The sequence below is a fragment of the Misgurnus anguillicaudatus genome, chromosome 2 (genome assembly GCF_027580225.2).
Source record: "Misgurnus anguillicaudatus chromosome 2, ASM2758022v2, whole genome shotgun sequence".
Classification (NCBI taxonomy): domain Eukaryota; kingdom Metazoa; phylum Chordata; class Actinopteri; order Cypriniformes; family Cobitidae; genus Misgurnus; species Misgurnus anguillicaudatus.
Window position 1 is genome coordinate 34,367,633 of NC_073338.2, and position 21,931 is coordinate 34,389,563.

A 21,931-nucleotide genomic window follows, 5' to 3' on the forward strand; every position below is an offset into this window, starting at 1 on the left:
GTCTCACTTGGTTAAACTTTAACTTAGTCTCGGTTCACTTTTTGTTTTGTTCCCTTGTTTTTGGTTACTCTCTAGCAGAAATTACTTACTGCAATGTTGATTTGACTATTGTGATTTGAGTCAAATCGAAGTCCAGAATAAAATATATTTTGGTAATAGTTTTGGCGTTATCCATCTAATGCAGAAACACTGCCACTTTGTGGCATCAAGAGCGTTGCAGCTTGTGAGTTTCATAAAGTAAAGAATAGTCCCAAGTTTATTATTATTATTATTAATAAAATCATAATTGGTAATATTTGGTAAGATGCTCTATTTGCTCCTTATCACTGTTTAAATTCTTGTGTTTACTTGTATACATCTCTAAAAGATATGCAATATTAACCTACAGATTGTCTAACGTAAGAAAAAATTTATTCAGAACTATAACTTAGAATTATTAAGTTGTTAATTTTCTAATGCATATTTCTCACTTTATTGGATTTATTGTGTTGTAAATGCTCAAGAATCTATAGTTATTTTAATTAATTTTAAATTTTAAGATTTCTTTCTATTTATATTTTTATGTTTTTTTCCTGTAGTCTGTAATTTCTTAGCGTAAACTGTGTGAAGTGGTCATACAAAGCATGTCATACTTTGTATGGTTGTGTATGTGACCAGAAAACATACAATAACCATAAAAAGACTTATGGAAAGGATAATCTTTACGCGGAAGCTTAAGGCAGGGATTTTCAAACTGGGATCCAGGGACCCCTAGAAGATTCCAAGGTGTCTCCAGAAAATCTCAAGAGAAAGAGACAAAGCAAAAGGTCTGGGTAGCCAGTTATTTTAAGTTTGTAAATAAAATTCACTGTCTTTATAATGTCACAATTTAAAAAAATATATAGTTTAGGAAAGGTGTCCTTCGCTAAAGGTTCATATAGGGGTCTATCAAAAAGTTGGAAAACCGCTGGCTAAAGCAACTCTTGTCATGTTGTTCTTCAGGACCCTTATACGTTTTTTTACAAATTATGAGCATTTGTAATACACAATTTTCAGAATTTCCATAGCCTGTGTTATTATGGAATTTTATATTGTACACTAGTCAACATTTGAAGTGGATCAAACCCTTTCCTAAAAGTTGCCTTTAAACCAACACCCAATACCCTTTCTTGACTTAGGACAACTTTGATTGACGTTTTTGATCCGCTTCAAATATTCACTATATTTGTTTAAGGAGTCTATATAGACCGTGGGCTTGTACCATGAAATGGTTTAACAAACTCAGGGTAACAGGATGAGTTTCAAGTTGACAAAGCCAAGCCAATGTGAACAGGCCTTGATGGTATAAGCTATTTTCAAGGTACGCAAAACCCAGGATTTGCACAAACTAATCCTAAACTTAACCCAACTAAACCGGCTTGGTATAGGCCCCTGTTTCCTACCTTTGTTCACCCTGTGTTATTTTTAACCATGTATTAATTAACTAATAGAGGGTATGCACTGAAGTCACTTTTCTATGTGATCACGCTGGAACTCGCCCTGTTGAGTGGCAAACGAATTGAATTGAATTTAGTTGGACTTGATAGCAGAGGTGGACAATACTTAGTTACATTAGTTACATTTTCCAAGCATCTGTGCTTTATTAGGATGTTTGTATTAGGAAAAATGTAACTTCACTACATTCTAAAGCATATAATCATACTGTGTATTCTTTAATATTGCATATTAAAATTTATTTAATACCTAATTACATTAAAATTGTGTACTTTTACTTTAGTAAAAGTATGTTAATGTACTTAAATATTAAATGTAAAACAAAAACTTGTATTTGTGAAATGTAATAGAGTAAAAATTATGATAATATCTTTTGGAATGTATGTTTTCCAAAGAAAAACATGGATAAAATACAAATTTTTGAAAAAAATACTTTTTAGTACAAAGTAAAACCCCTGCTTGATAGTGACCCTATCAACTTATCAACCCACATGTGGTCTGTGGACGTTTGCATGAACGATCTATTTACTTCTCCTTTCTGTGTTTTTTGGAAGTCTGTAAAACGATAGCTTTGTAATCTTGTTAAATCTGTTAGTAGAGTCTATCGCACAACAGCTGTTTCCCATTTAGATGCGTTTTCCTCAAGTTTCCGCTGTTTTCTCACTGTACTCAAATGCTGCCGCTTTTGCCACTCAGTGGGCGTAGCCGCTGGCACTTTCGCCGAAGGTGACGTCACGTGCATACCCTCTATTGTGAATGTGATGCTAAACAGTAATATAATATTAGGAAGGATCTTGTTGGCATAACGCAACACCGTCACCATCAGAAAGTAATTTTATTTAGATTAAACATGGGTGTAATTACTTTGTGTGATGTAAGCAGAGCTGCAAACCAGACACACCTTATTAATAAAACACATAAAGCCTACATGCTACAGATAAGCTCAGAATATAAATGCAACGCTTATAACGTAGATTAATGCAAAAAAACGGTAATTGTACTTTATCAATAAAATATTATAAAAATGCTCAATGTTGCTTAATGCATTAAGATGCTGCTTAATACATATTAAGACGGTGATTAATACACACGAAGACAGTGAGATTAACACACATTCAGTACACGACCCTTTATAAACCATTACAAAAAATGCTTAAGGGGGCTTTTATTAATGCATTAAGGTATTGTCGTGTGTAGCCTAACTAAAAGATTAACCTACAAATAAAGCAAACTTTACTACAATTATCCAGAAACGCAACATTAAAGGTTGAAAAAAAAACGCGTAGGATCCACCCCATGCTTTACGACAGCTTCCTATAAAGAGAAGGTTGCGCGTTAGGGTCTGTGTGTTTTACAGAAGTACACTGACTGTTACCTGTGGATCTGCTGAACTTCAATGGGACTTTATTGATAAAGTGATCCGAATCGACACCTAGGTAAGACCTTCATCCGAGCTCTTTATAAAGCTGAAGTTATATATCTAAGAAAAGCACAATTTGTTTGCACTGTTACTTACTTTAATCGAGTGTTTTCTATGCAAACGATTCATTTATATGGCTAATGTCTGAAAGTTTACTGAAACACGTGCATTATCTTTAAATAAATAAAACGACTTTTAATTTGGATGGACAAGTTTATGTTAATAGAGATATTAATTACAAAAAGATGTAATTGTTAATCTGTGTGATTTTATACATGAAACCATGTCAATGCTTTGGCATGGCCATTATTTTTAATCATTTTTTCCACTTGACAGTACGACTAGCAAGATAGGATCGTTTGTAGATTATCAGAATAGATGATGTTAATTTTTTCCCTTGTGAGATACTTTATTTTTAGTTCAGACAGGTTGCCTGAGGCTAAAGTCCTTAATGTTGCCTTTTCTTCTTTTTCCTAAATTGATTTTAATTGGCCACGTGCTACTCCTGACCATGTCTTGCAACTGCTACTGAAAGTCTCGCTTTTTTGGGTTTACTATTTGAATTTATGCAGCTTGTTTTAGGAAAAAAAGTATTTTCCTACATTTACAAAATCTTTTTATCTTCAACCTCTGACTAAATATCCTTCCCTTTTCAAGAAGTATGAGTTATCAGGGTCATCTTGAAATGACAAGCCTGCACATTTTACGTTATACCGTCATTGGTAACACTTTATTAAGTAGGGTCCATGAATCATAATAAACTTTTACCTAAATTAAGTCTTACTTTAATACAAAGTAATGCTGAAGCATGTACTAATAACTAATGAAGAGTCATATTAACACGAGGACTCGTGACTCAACACATGAATTCACTGTTCATTGACTAACAACTAAAAAGCATCTCATGTTAAAATTAATGATGAATCTTCATTAGTTTATGATTAGTACATGCATGCACTGATGTATTTTAAGATATGTAAGTGCAAGTTGTTTTCAGTTTGGAGAGCTCTTAAAAGTGTTTAAGTCTAGGGCTAGTCTAATCCCTGTCTGGGAAACCGCCCCATAGTCAACTAAACTTAAAGGAATAGTCTACTCATTTTCAATATTAAAATATGTTATTACCTTAACTAAGAATTGTTGATACATCCCTCTATCATCTGTGTGCGTGCACGTAAGCGCTGGATAGGGTGGCCATTCGTGCCAGTTCCGCCGGACACATCCCGAACATGTTTTCGGGTTCGTTCTCCGGAAGTCGCGTTGGTCGACCGCATACGTCATCAAGGTTTAATATTTCGGGTTTAAGTTCAGAAAAGCAACCATTACATTTCATGGTAAGAATGAAACTACAATGATTGTATGTCTTAAAAGAAAGAAATCTTAATTTTCTAATGTATTTTAACTGAAATGTGAGAACCTCGATGACGTATTTGCGGGACTTCCGGAGAACGAACCCGAAAACATGCTCGGGACGTGTCCGGCGGAACTGGCACGAATGGCCACCCTAGCGCTGGAGCGCGCTGCGACGCTTCGATAGCATTTAGCTTAGCGCCATTCATTCAATGGTACCATTTAGAGATAAAGTTAGAAGTGACCAAACACATCAACGTTTTTCCTATTTAAGACGAGTAGTTATACGAGCAAGTTTGGTGGTACAAAATAAAACGTAGCGCTTTTCTAAGCGGATTTAAAAGAGGAACTATATTTTATGACGTAATAACACTTTTGGGAGTACTTCAACTCGCCTGAAAAGTCCGCTCCCCTTCTCCCTCTCATAATGGGAGAGGGAGGGTGTTACTGCGCCGAGTCAAAGTACTCCCAAAAGTGTTATTCACGCCATAAAATATAGTTCCTCTTTTAAATCCGCTTAGAAAAGCGCTACATTTTATTTTGTACCACCAAACTTGCTCATATAACTACTCGTCTTAAATAGGAAAAACGTTGATGTGTTTGGTCACTTCCAACTTTATCTCTGAATGGTACCATTGAATGAATGGGGCTAAGCTAAATGCTATCGAAGCGTCGCAGCGTGCTCCAGCGCTTACGTGCACCCACACAGATGATAGAGGGATGTATCAACAATTCTTAGTTAAGGTAATAACATATTTTAATATTGAAAATGAGTAGACTATTCCTTTAAGGTCAAGACAGAAAAGTTAACTTATGCAGCTTATACCATAAAAATCTTAATAAACAGCAATAAATGCTCAAATCATAAAACAGTAAAAATAAGTAAAGATAAAATGTAATTAGATAAATAACATCTACAGAGAAATCAATACTACACTTCAAAATTTACTAGCTGGCTTCAACCACAAGATAGCCTAAAACGTTTTTTTTCATGCCATGTTATTTTATCCATGCAACAGTTTTCCATGCAAAGCTTTCTAATAAATCAATTACCAAACCTGTAAAAAAATGAACTTCTGTTAATAAATGTCTAAAATAAATCAATTATTTGTTCCTAAAAATGTACCAGCCTGTTTTCCCCTTTTCAGTGGTTACCTCTTCCTTCTTAACATGAATACCTTTACTGTAAATACAGTCAGTCTAGGTCATTTATTTCCTTGAATGACTTTCCATTTGCATTTCTGTGTCGTTTATTCTCTCTCTCTCTCTCTCTCTCTCTCTCTCTCTGTCTCTCTCTCTCTCTCTGTCTCTCTCTCTCTCTCTGTCTCTCTCTCTCTCTCTCTCTCTGTCTCTCTCTCTCTCTCTCTCTTTTATTTGACATTAGTGGGCACTTATGGCCTAATGGATAGGAGTTGTGCTTGCAACCCTGAGAGTTGCCGGTTCAAGTCTCAAGACTCAAGTCTCAAGCAGTTTTTCAACTGAGATGCCCTTGAGCAACGGCACATGTCCCTTATTGCTCCCTGGGCACTGTAGTAGTGATATCTACCCGCTGCTCTGGGTGTGTATGTGTTCATGACTTGCAGAGGGTGTTTTCACTACTCGCTGGATGGGTTAAATGCAGTGTCACATTCAAAGAATGGGTTACTTACTTCAAAGTACTTCACTTTACCAGTCTGATCTGTTTTTGTTTGCATAAAGAAACATTTGATAGATAATATTCTGATGACAAATAAGCTGAAGTTATGCTGCCATGTGATTAATCGCAATATAAAAGTTTGTGTTTATATACCCCTGGTGAGTCCTAATGATCCCAGCTATTGATTTATATATGCTTTTCACACCTATGCTTGCACAAATCACACATTTCTTTCACAGATCACACTTTACACATTTGCAACAATTGTTGTACACTTCCATTTTGAGTAATTCTAAGAAACAGCTGATACATAAACAGAATGTGCTGCAAAAACATCCGGCATAACACTTTTTTAACAGGTGTATGTGTGTATGTGTGTATGTATGTATGTATGTATGTATGTATGTATGTATGTATGCATGTGTGTGTAAATGTTTCTTAAATATACACAGAATACAGACATATACAAACACAAACTTTTATTTTGTCACAATTAATCGTTTGACAGCCCTATGCTGAAGTGGACCTCAAAAAATCAAGTTATCTTTGAGCATTATAAAGTCTTGTGTAATCCATCAATGAATCCCTTTTATTATTATGCTTCTTGTTAAAGGTGCAGTGTGTAATTTTAAGAAGGATTCTTGAACGAAATGCAAAATAATATACAAAACTATATTATCAGGGGTGTATAAAGACCTTTCATAATGAACCGTTATGTGTTTATTACCTTAGAATGAGACGTTTATATCTACATACACCGAGGGTCCCGAGGGTTCGCAACCTCACCACTAGATGCCGCTAAAATTTACACACTGCACCTTTAAGCTATGGTAAAACGAAATGCAGTATTGATGTTTTCACAGCATCACAAGTATCGTTCAAATGCCACTGCCTGGCATATCAACAAATATCTAAATAAAATTACCAACAGCATTCATTGTCTTGTAGTGCTAAAAAACTATTCGAGGCTAAAGACGATTTGCTGTTTACAGTATCTTGAGTATTGCTGTGTGAATGTAGGAGGCTCATTGCTGAGATACAGCTTTGTTTGTAACCTGTTTTCTTCATGTCATTGGTCCTCCTAAGACCCTCTGGACTGACGTCTCTTTAAATTTGCATTAACATTGCATATTGTTTGCATTACACAGCACTTCAGATGTGCGGGATGCTTTTGTTGTTCCTTATTGTCACAACTGCACCTTTAGATTTGTTTTAAAGGTCAGGATACAATGTTTCTTCTGTATCTACAAAGACTGACAGCCCCAGACTTTATTAAATGATCATTGAAAGGGATAGTTCACCCAAAAATGAAAATTCTGTCATCATTTTCTCATGCTCATGTTGTTCTAAACCTGTATGAATTGCCTTATTCTGATAAACACAAAATAAGATATTTAGATAAATGATGGTAAGGACACAGCCAATTGCAACCATTGAATTCCATAGTAGGAAAAACAAATACGATGGAATTCAATAGGTACCGTCAACTACCATCATATATAAAAATATGTTAATCATCATTTATCACAATACATCCATAATATTTGTTTTCCTACTATGGAAGTCAATGGTTACAGCACCTGTGTGCTTACCATCATTTAACCCTAATAAGACCCTTGGGGTCAATTCTACCTCCAAGCCACTTTTCTTTAGTTTAAAAACATGGTTCCCTTCATCTCAGTGGAATAAGATTTTGTGATTTTTCCAGATTATCTGCCATGATTCGGTGATTCTAAAGAGGCGTAAAAATTCACTTAATTAGTCCCTTTGGGGTAAAATGACCCCAATTGAAATGAATGGGAAATGCAAAAAATATTTATTTTTTTCTTTTTATTTGTAAAAAAAATCAATGAAAATTTCACAGAAAGGTAGCCCTGGTACTAGAGCACAAATGTTACATAGAAAATACATGCTCAAAAAATACATACACACACACACACACACCCAACACACATGTGCGCACATACACACACACACACGCCCAAATACACACACAAAGACACAGTAAAACTTACACACACACACACACACTTACATTCAGTCAAATTTCTGTGGCATTTTGTAAAAACAGACATTTCAAAATGCATCAAAAACTATAAAAAGTTTTACTATTTTAAATAATATTTATTTTAATGTCCTTTCTAATGTTTATATAAACATAAATTCACAAAACGTTTCACTAAAGTACTGATGTTGAGCAGTTGGCCACATTCAGTGAAATGAATGGGTTTCTATGGGCCTCTGCTGGTTGAAGTGATTTATTTCCTAAACTGTAACGATAAAACTGTTTTTTTCTAAACACTAAATGGCTGAATTCAACACATAACATCTAGATCAATATCTAAAAACAATTTAAATCAAATTTAGATCATAATTTATGTGAATTTTTCATAAAAGTTTTATATTTTTCAGGCAAGCTAATGGTGTAGTTGAGGAATTGAGTGGTAAACGACTATAAAGGTACTTCATATCTCCCAAAACACAGCATTAATGTATAAATGGGAAGTAAATGAAAAAAAATGATATATTATTTGTATCATTAAAAATGTATATATTTTTTGTAATCACTCTTTTAATCTCTGGGGTCATTTTTACCCCCAAGGCACTATAACGTATACAGGAAAATAGGGTCTTATGAGGGTTATTAATAATAATAATAATACATTTGATTTATAATGCGCTTTTCTAAAACTCAAAGCACTACAAACCAATAAAATATAAAACTACATTATTAATGCAAAACATAAAATCATAAAACAATCATTACAACACAATTAAATGTTAATGACAGTCCATATTAGCAATTTAAAAAGTTTTTAACAGCTTCTTGAAACTGGATAGTGACCGAGGGAAGTGCATTCCATAACCTGGGTGCAGCAACAGTGAAAGCTCTCTCTCCCATAGATTTGAAATTACAGGGAGGCTGTTGACGAGTAAGAGAATCAGCAGACTTAAGGGAATGAGAAGGTTTGTAAGTCACAAATAAGGAGGGGCTATTCCAGGCATAGCTTTGTATGTTATTGTGTTTTAAAAACAACACTTGCATGAAATGCAAACTATAAAGATGAAGTATATGTAAGAACATGAACTGCTGAATTTTGTATATACTGCAGCCGTTTGATTGATTTAGGTAAGCCAACAAACAGTGCATTACAATAGTCAATCCGGGAAGTAACAAATGCATGAATAAGCCTTTCAGCATTGGGTGGAGTGAGAAAAGGCTTAATTCTTGTAATGTTTCTGAGATGATGAAAAGCAGATTTTGTGATACAGCTATGAATCATATGTCTGTCTCTCTCTCAAGGTTTTATATCCTCCTAGGACTTTTCCTTGACTAAAAAAGCCAGGAGGTTTTTTTCTTCTAGTAGTACGGTTTAATCTTAGCCGCTGCATTTTGCTGCTTATGTTGTCCATTGATTTTTTTCTTTGTTTTCTCCTGCATCTATTAAAGTAAAGCTGCTTTGAAACAATTAAACAATTGTGAAAAGCGCTATAGAAATAAAATTGAATTGATACTCTTAGGGGCGGTTTCCCGGACAGGGGACTTATTCTTAGACTAAAATAAATGTAAAAGCTGTCCAAACTGCAAACAACTTGCAGTGACATATCTTAAAATACAGCAGTGCCCTTTGTTTTGCCTCAAATAATGTTTTTAGTAAGGCATGTTTGTTATATTTCCTAATTAAATTAAGGTCTAGTCCTGGTTTAAGCTAATCCCTGTATAGGAAACCACCCCATAATGTGTATCAACAGTTATATATAGTGATCAACAGTTTTAACTTCTGAATGCTCCGAGATCAGGCAGGAGAGACTGTCAACGTTAAGATTCTTAACATTTCTTAAACTAATGACCCTTATTTGAGTACTTCTTAAAAATGTAACATTTAAAAATAAGAAGTTTATGATCACTGATGCACAAGAGACTACTATCTGATCAATGTCCACCCTAACCAGTGTTGGGTGAAACTAGTTCCTAAGTAATTAGTTACTGTAATTTAATTCCTTGAAAAAGTAAAGTCAGGGATTACTTTTATTTTTCTTGTAATCAGTTACTTCTGATGTAACTAAATACTGTGTATGGACTCTAAAACAATTATGTATACTATAATACAATAGTAGATTTATCATGGTTTAAGTTTACAATTCTCACTAGGGGCGTAGCATTTACATGTCCGGCCCCCTCAGATTTCCAATTGCTTAAAATAAACTAAGATTGTTGATTTCTTAGTCTGATTGATAAATTGACCAATCAAAATGCTGTGCGGTAAAATGCAGCTATTTTCAAACTTGATTGGATTAGCTCATGTCACGTGTTGTTGTGCGTAACTTATATAAACTACTATATATATACACGAGTTGCCCCCTCATTTTAAGATAGGACCCCCCCCCAAAAAATAAAATTCTGGCTACGCCCCTGATTCTCACTATTAACTGGTTGATTATTAGCATTATTATTAGATGCTGGCTGTTTATTAATACTTAATAGCACAAATTAATGCCTGATTCTGCAAAACCTTATTTTACTTCCTTAACACAATTTCTACCAATACTTAAAATTAACAACTTCTTTAGTATTAAAGGAATAGTCCATTTTCTTAAAAGAAAAATCCAGATAATTTACTCACCATCATGTAATCCAAAATGTTGATGTCTTTCTTTGTTCAGACGAGAAGAAATTATGTTTTTTGAGGAAAGCATTGCAGGATTTTTCTCATTTTAATGTACTTTAATGGACACCAACACGAATGCGAAACTCCGCCCCAGTGTTTACAAGTGTGTTGAAAGAGGACCGTTCCTACGTTGTTGTATGTGGAATGATAATGTCTTTGTGTCAGCTTATTGGTTACAATGGTCCGCAAATGTGCGTTTTATGGTTAAAGGAGATGGGCCGACTACCAAAACACACTTATAGCCAATCAGCAGTAAGGAGCGTGTCTACTAAGCGACATCCTTGCCGGGTTGCGTATGTGTGGGGCGGGTCTTTTAAAAGAAGGTCCAGATTCTATTGGGGTAGGGGGGTGTTTGTTTAGGTGATTTCAAATATCAGCATTGGCTTTCAAACATTGTGCACTCCGCCTTTAATAGTTAGTTAATAGAGAGAATTGGACCCTAAAGTGGAACCAGAATAATTGATGTACTTTATATATTATTTCTTTGTGCCATTTCAAGCCTATCCTTGTATCATGTACTAAATAGGATTTAGAACGTTTTTTTGTAATAAGTAATTAAATACTTTTTGGAGAGAGTAAAGTAATCTAATTACATGATTGAAGATGTAATTAGTAACTAGTAATTAATTACTTTTTTTGAGTAACTTACCCAACACAACACATCAAATCAAGTGTGTGCCCTTTATAAGTGGGAAATGTCACGTGCTGAGTCATGTTAAAACAGTCTAACGCAGTGCTTCCCAATCCTGGTCCTTGAGGACCCCTTTCCCAGAAAGTTTTATATGAGTCTTTGTTTAAAACACCTGATTCAACTTATCAGCATCCTTCCAAAATGGTAAACATGTCTCCCTAACAAGCTGATGAGTTAAATAAGATAAATATCTAAAACTTTCTGGGAGGGGGTCCTTGAGAACCAGTATTGGGAAGCACTGATCTACTCATCCATAAAATTGACTGTTAGATTACTATTAGAGTTATCCACATGGATATAAATGTCTCCAGTCACAATCATTGTTGGACAAACCGAGCTGACAAATGTAAATAGCTCTGTGAGTTTAGTAAAAAAAAAACAGAGGATTTGGTTTTGGAGGTCGAGTACAATAAGGACAGGCGAAAACTGTTCATTTATCAAAATAACTTCTTTTGTGTTCATCAAAATAAAAAAAACTTTGTTCTGGTTTAGAACAACACGAGGGTGAGTAAATGATGAAAATTTTAATTTTTTTTGGGTGAACTATTTGGGTGAATATTTCAGTAATATAAGGTGTACTGTACATGATTGCAATTTTTATGAAAACAATGCACTATTTGAGTTCAGAAGCACAAGATATATGACACATGATGGACTAGTGCAGGGGTTTTCAAACTGTGGGTCAGGACCCACTTGTGGGTCGCACTGTGGGATAAGGTTTGTCATGCAAAGTCGCTTGGCACACACCAAAAAAATGTAGTCCACTTAATAACTAGCAATGTCAATGATTTTGACATGATATACCAAAAGTAATTTTGATATTGCAATTAAATTTTATTTATAAAAACTACTCTGTTTTTAAAGGTGCAGTGTGTAGATTTTAGCGGCATCTAGCAGTGATATTGTGAATTGCAACCAACGGCTCAGTCCACCGTTCACCGAAATGCATAGAGAAGCTAAGGTAGCCGTAAAAGCACAAACATGTTGTTGTCTAAGACAAAAAACAGTAGTGATGAAACACGGTCTGTAGAGCAGTTTGTCTATTAAGGGCTACTGTAGAAACATGGCGGCCGCGGCACAAAATGGCGACTTCCATGTAAGGGAACCCGCGGTGTATGGAGATAAAAACGGCTCATAGTAAGATAATAAAAACAATACAGTTTATTATGTTAGGTCTTTATACACCACTGATAATATAGTTATGTATATATGCACTCTACTTCACTTTTATTAAAGTGCCCATATTATGAAAAACTCGCATTTTCTGGGTTTTGGGGTGTATTTTGTGTCTCTGATGCTCCTACACGCATACAAACTTGGAAAAAAATCCATCCATGCTGTTTTGAGTGAGATACAGGTTTCTGAATGTCCTCTGCCTTGAGTCTCAGATTGTGCGAGTTCAAACTCAGCTCCGTTGTTACGTAACTAGCCGTTTCGTCACATTCAGTTTGAATTTTCCCGCCCACACCCCACTCGCAGGTCTCCACCCACCAGGGAGCTAGAGAGAGCACAGAGCAGTCAGTCACTTCGCTGATACCCTGCTGTTATCATGTCTCACTGAAATAACAGCGCTATTTGGATATTATGGATTATACTCCCGCCTACTTTTAAAAACAAAGTTTCAAAGCGTGGTTATTGGAACCTGGAGTAATCTTATATACAGTGTGTTACGACGCAAATAGTCATCAGATTGTAGGCGATAAGACCTTCATGCGAAATCTGATGTAAACAACAGACTATGTATCTATATTTCACGGATTATACGCATTTGTGGACAAAAATGGTCATTGGATGTATTTTATTGGACTTTCATGGATCATTCACACATCTGAAACAGACTGGATTCGATCGTTGTATCAACACAAAAGGTAAGAAGTCACGTTATATTTTGCATGTTGTCATCTTCTGGCACAAAATACTACATTTATGCTGCTAGAGCATCTGTATCTCAAAACAGAGATCATACATCGATGCTAATCCCGTAAATTATACCTTTTAAATGTATAGTGATGTTAAAATTGGTTGTAAACAGTAGGCTATATAGATATTTTTGCAGGCTAGATAGTTTACAGCGTGGTTTCGAAAGTTAAAAAAAATATTTAACAGCTTTATTTTACAATTCTACAAGAACTAAGTAATAGTGCTTTGCCAAACTAAAAGTTTTTTTGCCAAACTAACCGAGACCGGGCCTTACCGCCCCGGCTTTTCTGATGAGGCTAACCCCCAAGCCTCTTATAACTTTACGGTCCGGACCTCCCGCTAGCTTCTAGCAATTAGCACGCGGTCCACAAGCAGTATACATCCCCCGCCGGATCTTAATTTCTGTAATTTGCGAAAATAATGCGTTTCAAAATGTTTTATAACGGGAATATGTTAGCATTGTCCTGGGAAAACGCGTTTATTGTTGAAACTGCTACATCACAATTTACTCTGGAATCATTATGTGTCATGCGTTTCTTCTCCTGTAGTGTACTTATTAGTGATTAGACTTTTCTGCATGATTTGTCTGTTGGCAACATAAACCATTAATAATAATAATATATAAAATAATAACACAGTATGGTCTGTACTGCTCACGATGTCACTATGCGCGCGCACATGACGTTAGTAGTGGGGCGTGATCAAAGGAGCAGCAGCTCATAAATATGTAATGACTAGCTCAAAACGGCACAATCTGAACTGCCCTGAAACAGAGGCTCCTAGAGATGGTTAACAATCTTTTCCTACAAGCTATTTCGAGCAAACAACTTTTGAAACATGCTTAATGGAACTCATACACCTGTTTTAACTTGTGGAAAAGCAGTCATAAGATGGGCACTTTAAATAAATTAGATGTAGTATACCACTCAGCTTTGCTTTTTATTATAGGTGCAGCAGCTAGGACTCATCACTGCACTCTGTATGAAACTGTACAATGCTCCTCCCTTTCTCTCAGAAGGAAAATTCATTTATACATTTTTATTGCTAAAGTATTAATGGGTAAATTACCCCTCTATATTTCAAATTTGCTAATTTACCAAAATAGTGTTTACCGGACAAGGTCGTCAAAGAAAATACTATTAATTACTTCATTAACAAAAACAGCTATTGGTAAAAAGGCTTTCTCAACATATGCACCAAATGTCTGGAATGAACTCCAAAATACTTTAAATTTAGTATCACTTCCATCGATTAATACTTCTAAAAACCTTTTAAAGTCAACTCTGACTGAACAATACAACTGTTTTTAATTGAGTATCTTATACAATTATTTTACTATGTATAGTGTATAGAGATTTGTGGTGTATCATGTAATTTATGTTTTGTCTGTTATGTATTGTACCTTGGCTGCCATTCTTGGCCAGGACTCCCTGGAAGAAGAGTTAATGTAATTCAATGGGACCTTTCCTGGTTAAATAAAGGTTAAATAAAAATAAAAATGTACATTATATTGCATTTCTGTCAAGGGATTCTCCTAAAAGTTACACACTGCACCTTTAATAAAATAAATGTTTTACTCATATTTACATTTAAAAATATGTTGGTGGGTCTCGTGAAAGATTATACTATGAGTGAGTCGCAAAATAAAAGGTTTTGTAACCTCTGGACTAGTGCGTATGAAACCCTTTACTGACAGTTGGATAGACTTGGTTCAATGCAAAACAGGAAAGGATTTTAAAATGAGATGCACGAGAAAGACCCAGCAAAGCTTACAAAACCTTTATTTTTGCATAAAACACATTAGAACAATACTGACAGCTGAAGAACATTGCTCTTTGTCCTGCACCATTGCGTACTTTCTGGGATTAAATCGAACTTTCTCTGGAGGTTTGTGGCTTTTCTTGGTATAATTCATCTTTTTCCAAGGCTAACCATAGGTATTTTCTACAAATTTGAATATTCTTACAAGGTGTGTCACTGAGTGTTTTGCCACAGAACAACGTTGGTTTTTGCTAGTCGGTCATTGTCAGTAAGTATTATGTTGGGGTGTAACATTGACGTAAAGTAATCTGTGAATTGATGCATTGGGTTAACCAGCTAGACCAGCAGCAACCGTAAGCTAGCCTTAAAGGGATAGCTCACCCAAAAATGAAAATTCTGTCATAATTTTCTCATCGTCATGTTGTTCTAAACCTGTATGAATTTATTTTTCTGATGAACAAAACAGAAGATATTTGATAAATGATGGTAAGCACACAGTTGATGGTAACAATTGACTTTTTAATAGTAGGAAAAACAAATACTGGAATTCAATAGGTACAGCCAAATGTGTGCTTACCGTCATTTATCAAAATATCTTCTTTATCATATATTAAAATACTTCGATAATTTTTGTTTTTTTAATTTGGAAGTCAATGGTTATGGCAGCTGTGTGACGACCATCATTTAACAAAATATCTTTTTCATCATTTATCACAATACTTCCATAATATTTGTTTTCCTACTTTAGAAGTCAATGTATACGGCAGCTGTGTGATAACCATCATTATCAAAATATCTTCTTTTGTGTTCATCAAAGAAAAAAAAATCATACAGGTTTAAAAGAACATGGCGATAGAATTTTCATTTTTGGGTAAACTATCCCTTTAACCAGCATTGCAATCATGTTAATTGTACACACTAAAAACTACACTGTAAAAAAATAGTGAACAGTAAACATATATTTTTGTTACTTTAACGTAATAAATTAAGTTAAACAAGTTTTTAAGTTATTAAAATAAGTAAATTGAATTGACCAAGTTTTTTAAAGGGATAGCCCTTCTGAAAAATCCAGCTAAGACCAGCATAAGCTGGTGAGCTGGTTTTAGTTGGTCCCTAGCTTGGTTTTAGATGGTTTTGCTGGTGTAGGAAGCTGGTTTTGCTGGTGTAGCAAGCTGGTCTAGCTGTGTTTTTGTCACATTTTAAGCTGGTCTAGCTGGACTTAGCTGGTCATGCTGGAATACCAGCTGGCCCACCAGCATGACCAGCTTTGTCATGCTGGGAGGACCAGCGTAAACCACCCTAAACCAGCTAAGACCAGCTAAAACCAGCTACCAGCTTATGCTGGTTTTAGCTGGATTTTTCAGTAGGGAGTTCACTTTAAAGTGACAATTCTGTCATCATTTACTCATCCTCATGTTGTTGGGTATATTTGGTATATTTGGTTTAAAGCAACCCAGCATTTTGGGTTGACACAACCCAAGATAGGTTAAACTACAACCCAACAGGTCTTGTTTGTCCTTTTTGACCCAACGCTGGGTTGAAAATAACCCAGAGAGTACTTAATTGTTAAGGTTATGATGACTACAAGTTTAACAAAATGGTTGCTCAAGAACCACAAAAGTATATTTGAATGTTTAACATATTCTAATCCATTATTTATTTATTCATTTAGTAGATACTTTTAGCCAAAGTAACTTGCAAATGAGAGAGCATTAAACATTTTGTATAGGGATCCGACAATACATGTAGTAGTAACTAAACCTAATTGTGGACTGGTAAACCTGAACTCAATTTATGACAGCATGATTGGTGATCTTTTGCAATGAACGAATCGATCTGATTAAAGACTATAACACTAAAACTTGTTGTGTGCATCTCTTTTCTAGGCCTATCACACTGAGAGATCCTGACTGGTCCTTTGTTATGATGAAGGTCTCTACATTGATGACCTGCACCCTCAGTTCATCATTCTTGGGATTTATTGGAACTCTGAGTATTGGAACTCTGAGTATTGACTCCAGATGAAACCACATCAGCCAGGAATCTGCTAATATCTGTTGAATCTGAACCAGCACCAAAGTTCAGATTCAAGATGTTCATAAACATGCGTAGGTTTAGAAAATACCAACAGCTAGGGCTAATCGCAACATGCTTTACTATCTTCTTCATATTGGTGAACTGGGAAAAGATTGACAATAAAATTGTAACCCACGTCAAAGCCTACACGTACCGCTACCTGTGGAATAACTTCAAGTTCATTAATACAAGTTTTAGAGTCAGTCCCATAGAAGCTATGAAGTACCACAATTATACATACCTGCTAAATCAAGAAAAGAAATGTGGTGCAAGAGACATTCTGCTTTTGCTATTTGTGAAGAGCTCCTCTGAGAACTTTGACAGAAGACACGCCATCCGTTCTACTTGGGGGAATGAGGTGTACGTGAATAACATGTTTGGGGTCACTGTTAAAGTGCTGTTTGTTCTTGGTGTTCATCCTGAGCCAAAGTGGAGAAAAATGCTCAAGCCGCAATTGATCTTAGAGGACAAAAAATACAAAGACCTCATCCAGCAGGACTTCATAGACACTTTCCACAATCTTACCCTCAAGCTCCTTTTGCAGCTCAGCTGGAAAGAAACCTACTGCCCCCATGCCAAGTTCTTCATGTCTGCGGACGACGACGTCTTCGTCCACATACCAAACTTAATTCGGTACTTGCAGAAGATCGGCCGCAGTGATGCGAAAACGCTTTGGATAGGAAGGGTGCACCGCGGATCTCCGCCCGACCGGGATAAGGCAAGCAAATACTATGTTTCTCAAGATATGTACCCGTGGTTGTCCTACCCGGATTACACCCCTGGATCCGGATACGTCCTCTCCAAGGATGTGGCTACCAAAATGTATCAGGCTTCACGCACCTTAAACGCTTCCCTTCACATTGATGATGCCTTTCTTGGCATCTGTGCTACAATTATGGGCATCTCTCCGAAGGACCACGTGTTTTTTTCTGGAGAGGGAAAAGCTCCTTATCACTGTTGCATCTACAACCAGATGATGACTTCACATGGCCACGTGAATGACATCTATGAAGTCTGGAGGATGGCAACAGATCCTCAAGTTACTCAGCTGTCCTCAGGACTTTTTTCGAGACTCTACTGCACCCTTGTAAAAGTGAGGCTGCTATGTGTGCCATTTTTTTCAAACTCATATCCATGCAAGGCATCTTTTTTGTAGACCATGCAACTTAGGGTATGTTTACACGTACATGGTTATTTTGAAAAACGGAGACATTTACCTTCGTTTGCGCCCTTCGTTTACACATAAACGTAGATTTCGCCTCTGAAATTTATTCATTCCAAAAACTCCGGCCAAAGTGGTTATTTTGAAAACCTTCGTATCCACGTTTGCATGTAAACAGACAAACGGATGTTTACGCGGCCAATGTCACAGCATGCGCCAGAGCTCACACCTACGTCAAAAGTGCGACCTATGTTTACATGTGACTGCTACTCTGAACGCTTACATGATCACATTTATGTTCGTGCAAACTCGTTTCGTGTGTTTGTATTTGCAAATACAGCTGCTCCGTTATGTCGAGGAACAGAGACGAGTGCTCGGAGGTCAGCAATTTTACGCGTGACTTTATGCGGTGCTGCAAGAACCGACAGGCGGATGATGTCATGATGTTTTATAAACGTAGTTCGGGAGGAGCACGTCAAATAAACCACTTGAGTACTTCCAGCTGTCTATAATCATTAATCGACAAATACTCTAGTACCACCAGCTGTCCACAATCAGTAATCACCATATCTACCCAATCAGCACAAAGGCAAGCCATATTTAAGTCACAATTTAACTCTCCAAAGATCCTCTGCAGTCTTCAGAATCCCTCCACCACCCCGTCTCCTCTCACTCACCAGGTTATTTCCTAAACCCATTTCCGAGCTCAGAGCCCTCTCCCCGGACAGCACGCCAAATATGTTTACTAATTCAATCTAACCAACTTATTTGTAAGTGTGAACTCGTGAAAACGTACCGCGAGAGCGAGTTGAGAAATCACACGTAGAGGTCTAATTTCAATTCTCTCTCGTGGTACTTTGACGTCATCGAACACCTACTGCAACAACTCCTCCCTCCAACACGAAAAACCAGTCCACGTCACCACCAGCGCTGCCGGTGATTGGCTTACGTGGGCATATATGCACTTGTACGTGTAAATGAAAACTTTTCTAAAAACTGACATGTGTGCACGATATTATTTTTGAAACCGGAGAGGTTGAAATGTCCGTTTATGAAAATAGCCGCCCACGTGTAAACGTAGCCTTAATGTATACATATCAAGGAAAGCCCTTGGCCTACAATGATGGGATATGTTCCAGCCCTCCTGTGACCCTCCATAGGGCCAACTGTTTCAGAGAATGGATGAATGTATTGGGCATCATGTATATTATCACTGCTCTCAAAAAAAAGGCACATGAAGGTACAAAAGTTGTCACTGAGGCAGTACCTTTTCAAAAAGTACACTTATACCTAAAAGGTACCTCAAACGTACAGATCTGTACCAAAATGGTACATATTATGACCTTTTTAAGGTGACAAAACTGTATAACTTGTGTACCATTTTTTTCTGAGAAAGTAGTGGTAATACTTCTGACCAAACTGTAATAGTCTTTTATAAGTCTCAAATCTCTTGCTTGACAATAGTGCATTTTTAAATAACCAATAACCACGCATCACTGTTTTCTAATTCTGCAATAAACTGTACTGGAGTAGCATTGTTTTACAAATAATTTGCTTTTATGAGAATCAGGTGGCTAAGCTGATCACTGAAAGGTCAATGCAGATGTAATTTGAAAAATGACTACAATATTTTAGAGGCAGATGAAAGTTTGTTGTTTAAGTTTAGAAAAATTATGACAATTATGACAAACTTCTTACTGAGCAAAAAAATTCTGACTTTGGATTGTAAGCGTTGCACACTGGAATTGAGGCAGACTTGCATTTAAATGGTTACACTGTCAATGACTTAAAGTAAAAAAAATCTTGCAAGGAGACGAAATATGCAAGCATAAAATGTGGACAATAAAACCATAACATGCATTAAGAAATAGTTATGGGGACAGTCTTGACGCATTTATTTTTCACTGCAGTAATTGGGTCATTCACAGAAATGTCCATTTTTCTGTCCCTAGCCTTGACAGAAATATTACACTTGAAAAACACTTTAGGGTTACAATTTTTTTAATTTTTAAAATGAAACAATATGTCATTTGAACAATTACACCACCTTGAGCCATCAAACCACAGAAGTGCTCGTCCCCACAGTCATGTACAGAGGGTAATGCTTTATTTTGAGATCAAAAACAGTGTTTTCTTCCATTTAAAATACAATAATGTGTCAATAACTATTAAATATATGATGTAAATTACATTAAAAAACAAAATGCTAAATAAACATTATAAAATATATAATGAAAGTAGTGGTCCCCTGGAGTTACCGTTTAACAAAAAAGCTCTTATTTTTAAATAAAAATCACAATGATGACATCACTTCACTTCCTTCATTCAATTTCCTGGAGATCAGTATCTCTTTTCAGTTATCAGAAATCTTTGTATTTATCTCATGATTTCACATGAAGCTTTTAGTTTAAGTCACTGGTATAACCTCCTTTATTGTTTGGGAACTGCAAAAAACTAGAATACAACTGGATTAAACTACTTAATTTAGTGAGTATACAATGATTGACAACATGTGGTTTGACACTTTGCAGCAGTAATTTTATAAAATGCAGTTTTCATGAAAATTGTCACTGGTGTTACCTTCCTTATGGGTAACACCATTGACTGGTGACTTTTTGTCACTGGTGTTACTGTGTTTTTTTTTATTTCACATTAAATAAAATCTTTAACATGTGACATGATGATAATTTTAAATTCATTAAATTCTGCTACACTTCAGAATTAAGCTTTAAAGCTGAAAAAAAAATAAAAATAATACTTCATAAACACCTTTAATATTGCTTAAGAAGTAAGGTAACACCAGTGACAAAAAAATCATTGTGTATGCAGTCTTTAAGAACATGCACAGAAAAAATAAAAAAAATCATTGAGCTGTCATTTGTGTACTCATAAAGTCAAAGAGTAATCTAATAATGTGGTCTAAGTTTAAATGTTACAAAAAGAAATACATTTTAAGACATCTTGCCATACCAAAAGTGGACGTTTCTGTAGAATGACCCAATAACATAAAATTCAGACAACTTTCCAAATCAAAGAATGAAGATTGTTAAAATTGATTGCGTCTAACCAGTTAAAAACAGTACTATGTAATAAAAACTGAATTAAGTCGCTGGTGATTCTTCCAGGTTTATATAACACCTTGCATTTTATTTGAATGAGGTGAGGATCACAAGACAATTTGATTATATACTTTTCATAAAGCCATCTAGAAATCACTTTGCTATACTACTGGATTATTTGGGCTTTATTGGACACATTAAGGCTCTGCATGTCACATCCTCTCTAGCTACACATGGAAAAGAAGTGGATTTGCATTTCAAATGTGTGCAATGCTGAATGCATTTCTAAACCCGAAAGGTTTCTTTGACCCAATTGTACACACAGACAAAAGCAACTTGCATAAAATTCATGCACATCTGTACAAACAAGCCAAATGTAGACGCTTGGCATACAGGCAGTGAAGTTAAGTGTAGGCCATCCCTAACAGAGGCACTTTTTATTCTGTATTAAGTAAATTTCTTTCAAAGCATAACAATGACTATGCATCAAGTTAAACACTTCAATATTTCATTGCATAAAACCTAAACTCAAGACCCACCAATCATCTTTGAGATAAATAGAAACAACAGAGATAAGTCAACCAACATCAGCGCTTGACCTCACAGACCCTCACGTCCAAATTGGAGAAAGTGCTCACAGATACTCTTAACACAACGTAAAACATTGAAATATTAAACACAAATGTTCAGTTTGGAGGCCCACATGGTAGAGCTCT

General features: G+C 35.8%; 1 protein-coding gene across 2 annotated transcripts; it reads left to right on the forward strand.

Moving 5' to 3' along the window:
* Positions 1-2,832: 2,832 nt before the first annotated feature.
* b3gnt5b (UDP-GlcNAc:betaGal beta-1,3-N-acetylglucosaminyltransferase 5b) lies at positions 2,833-21,533 on the forward strand. 2 transcript variants are annotated; one of them, XM_055202836.2, is made up of 2 exons: positions 2,833-2,909; positions 16,805-21,533. In XM_055202836.2, the coding sequence occupies exon 2, from the start codon at positions 17,011-17,013 to the stop codon at positions 18,148-18,150; it is 1,140 nt and encodes a 379-aa protein (XP_055058811.2). In that variant the 5' UTR covers positions 2,833-2,909; positions 16,805-17,010; the 3' UTR covers positions 18,151-21,533. The 2 variants fall into 2 exon arrangements, with proteins under 2 accessions (XP_055058811.2, XP_055058812.2); XM_055202837.2 differs by lacking the exon at positions 2,833-2,909 and adding an exon at positions 14,957-15,044.
* Positions 21,534-21,931: the final 398 nt, after the last annotated feature.

Excerpts from the sequence above, each read along its gene's own strand:
- b3gnt5b (XM_055202836.2), top strand. The coding sequence starts at position 17,011 with ATGTTCATAAACATGCGTAGGTTTAGAAAATACCAACAGCTAGGGCTA.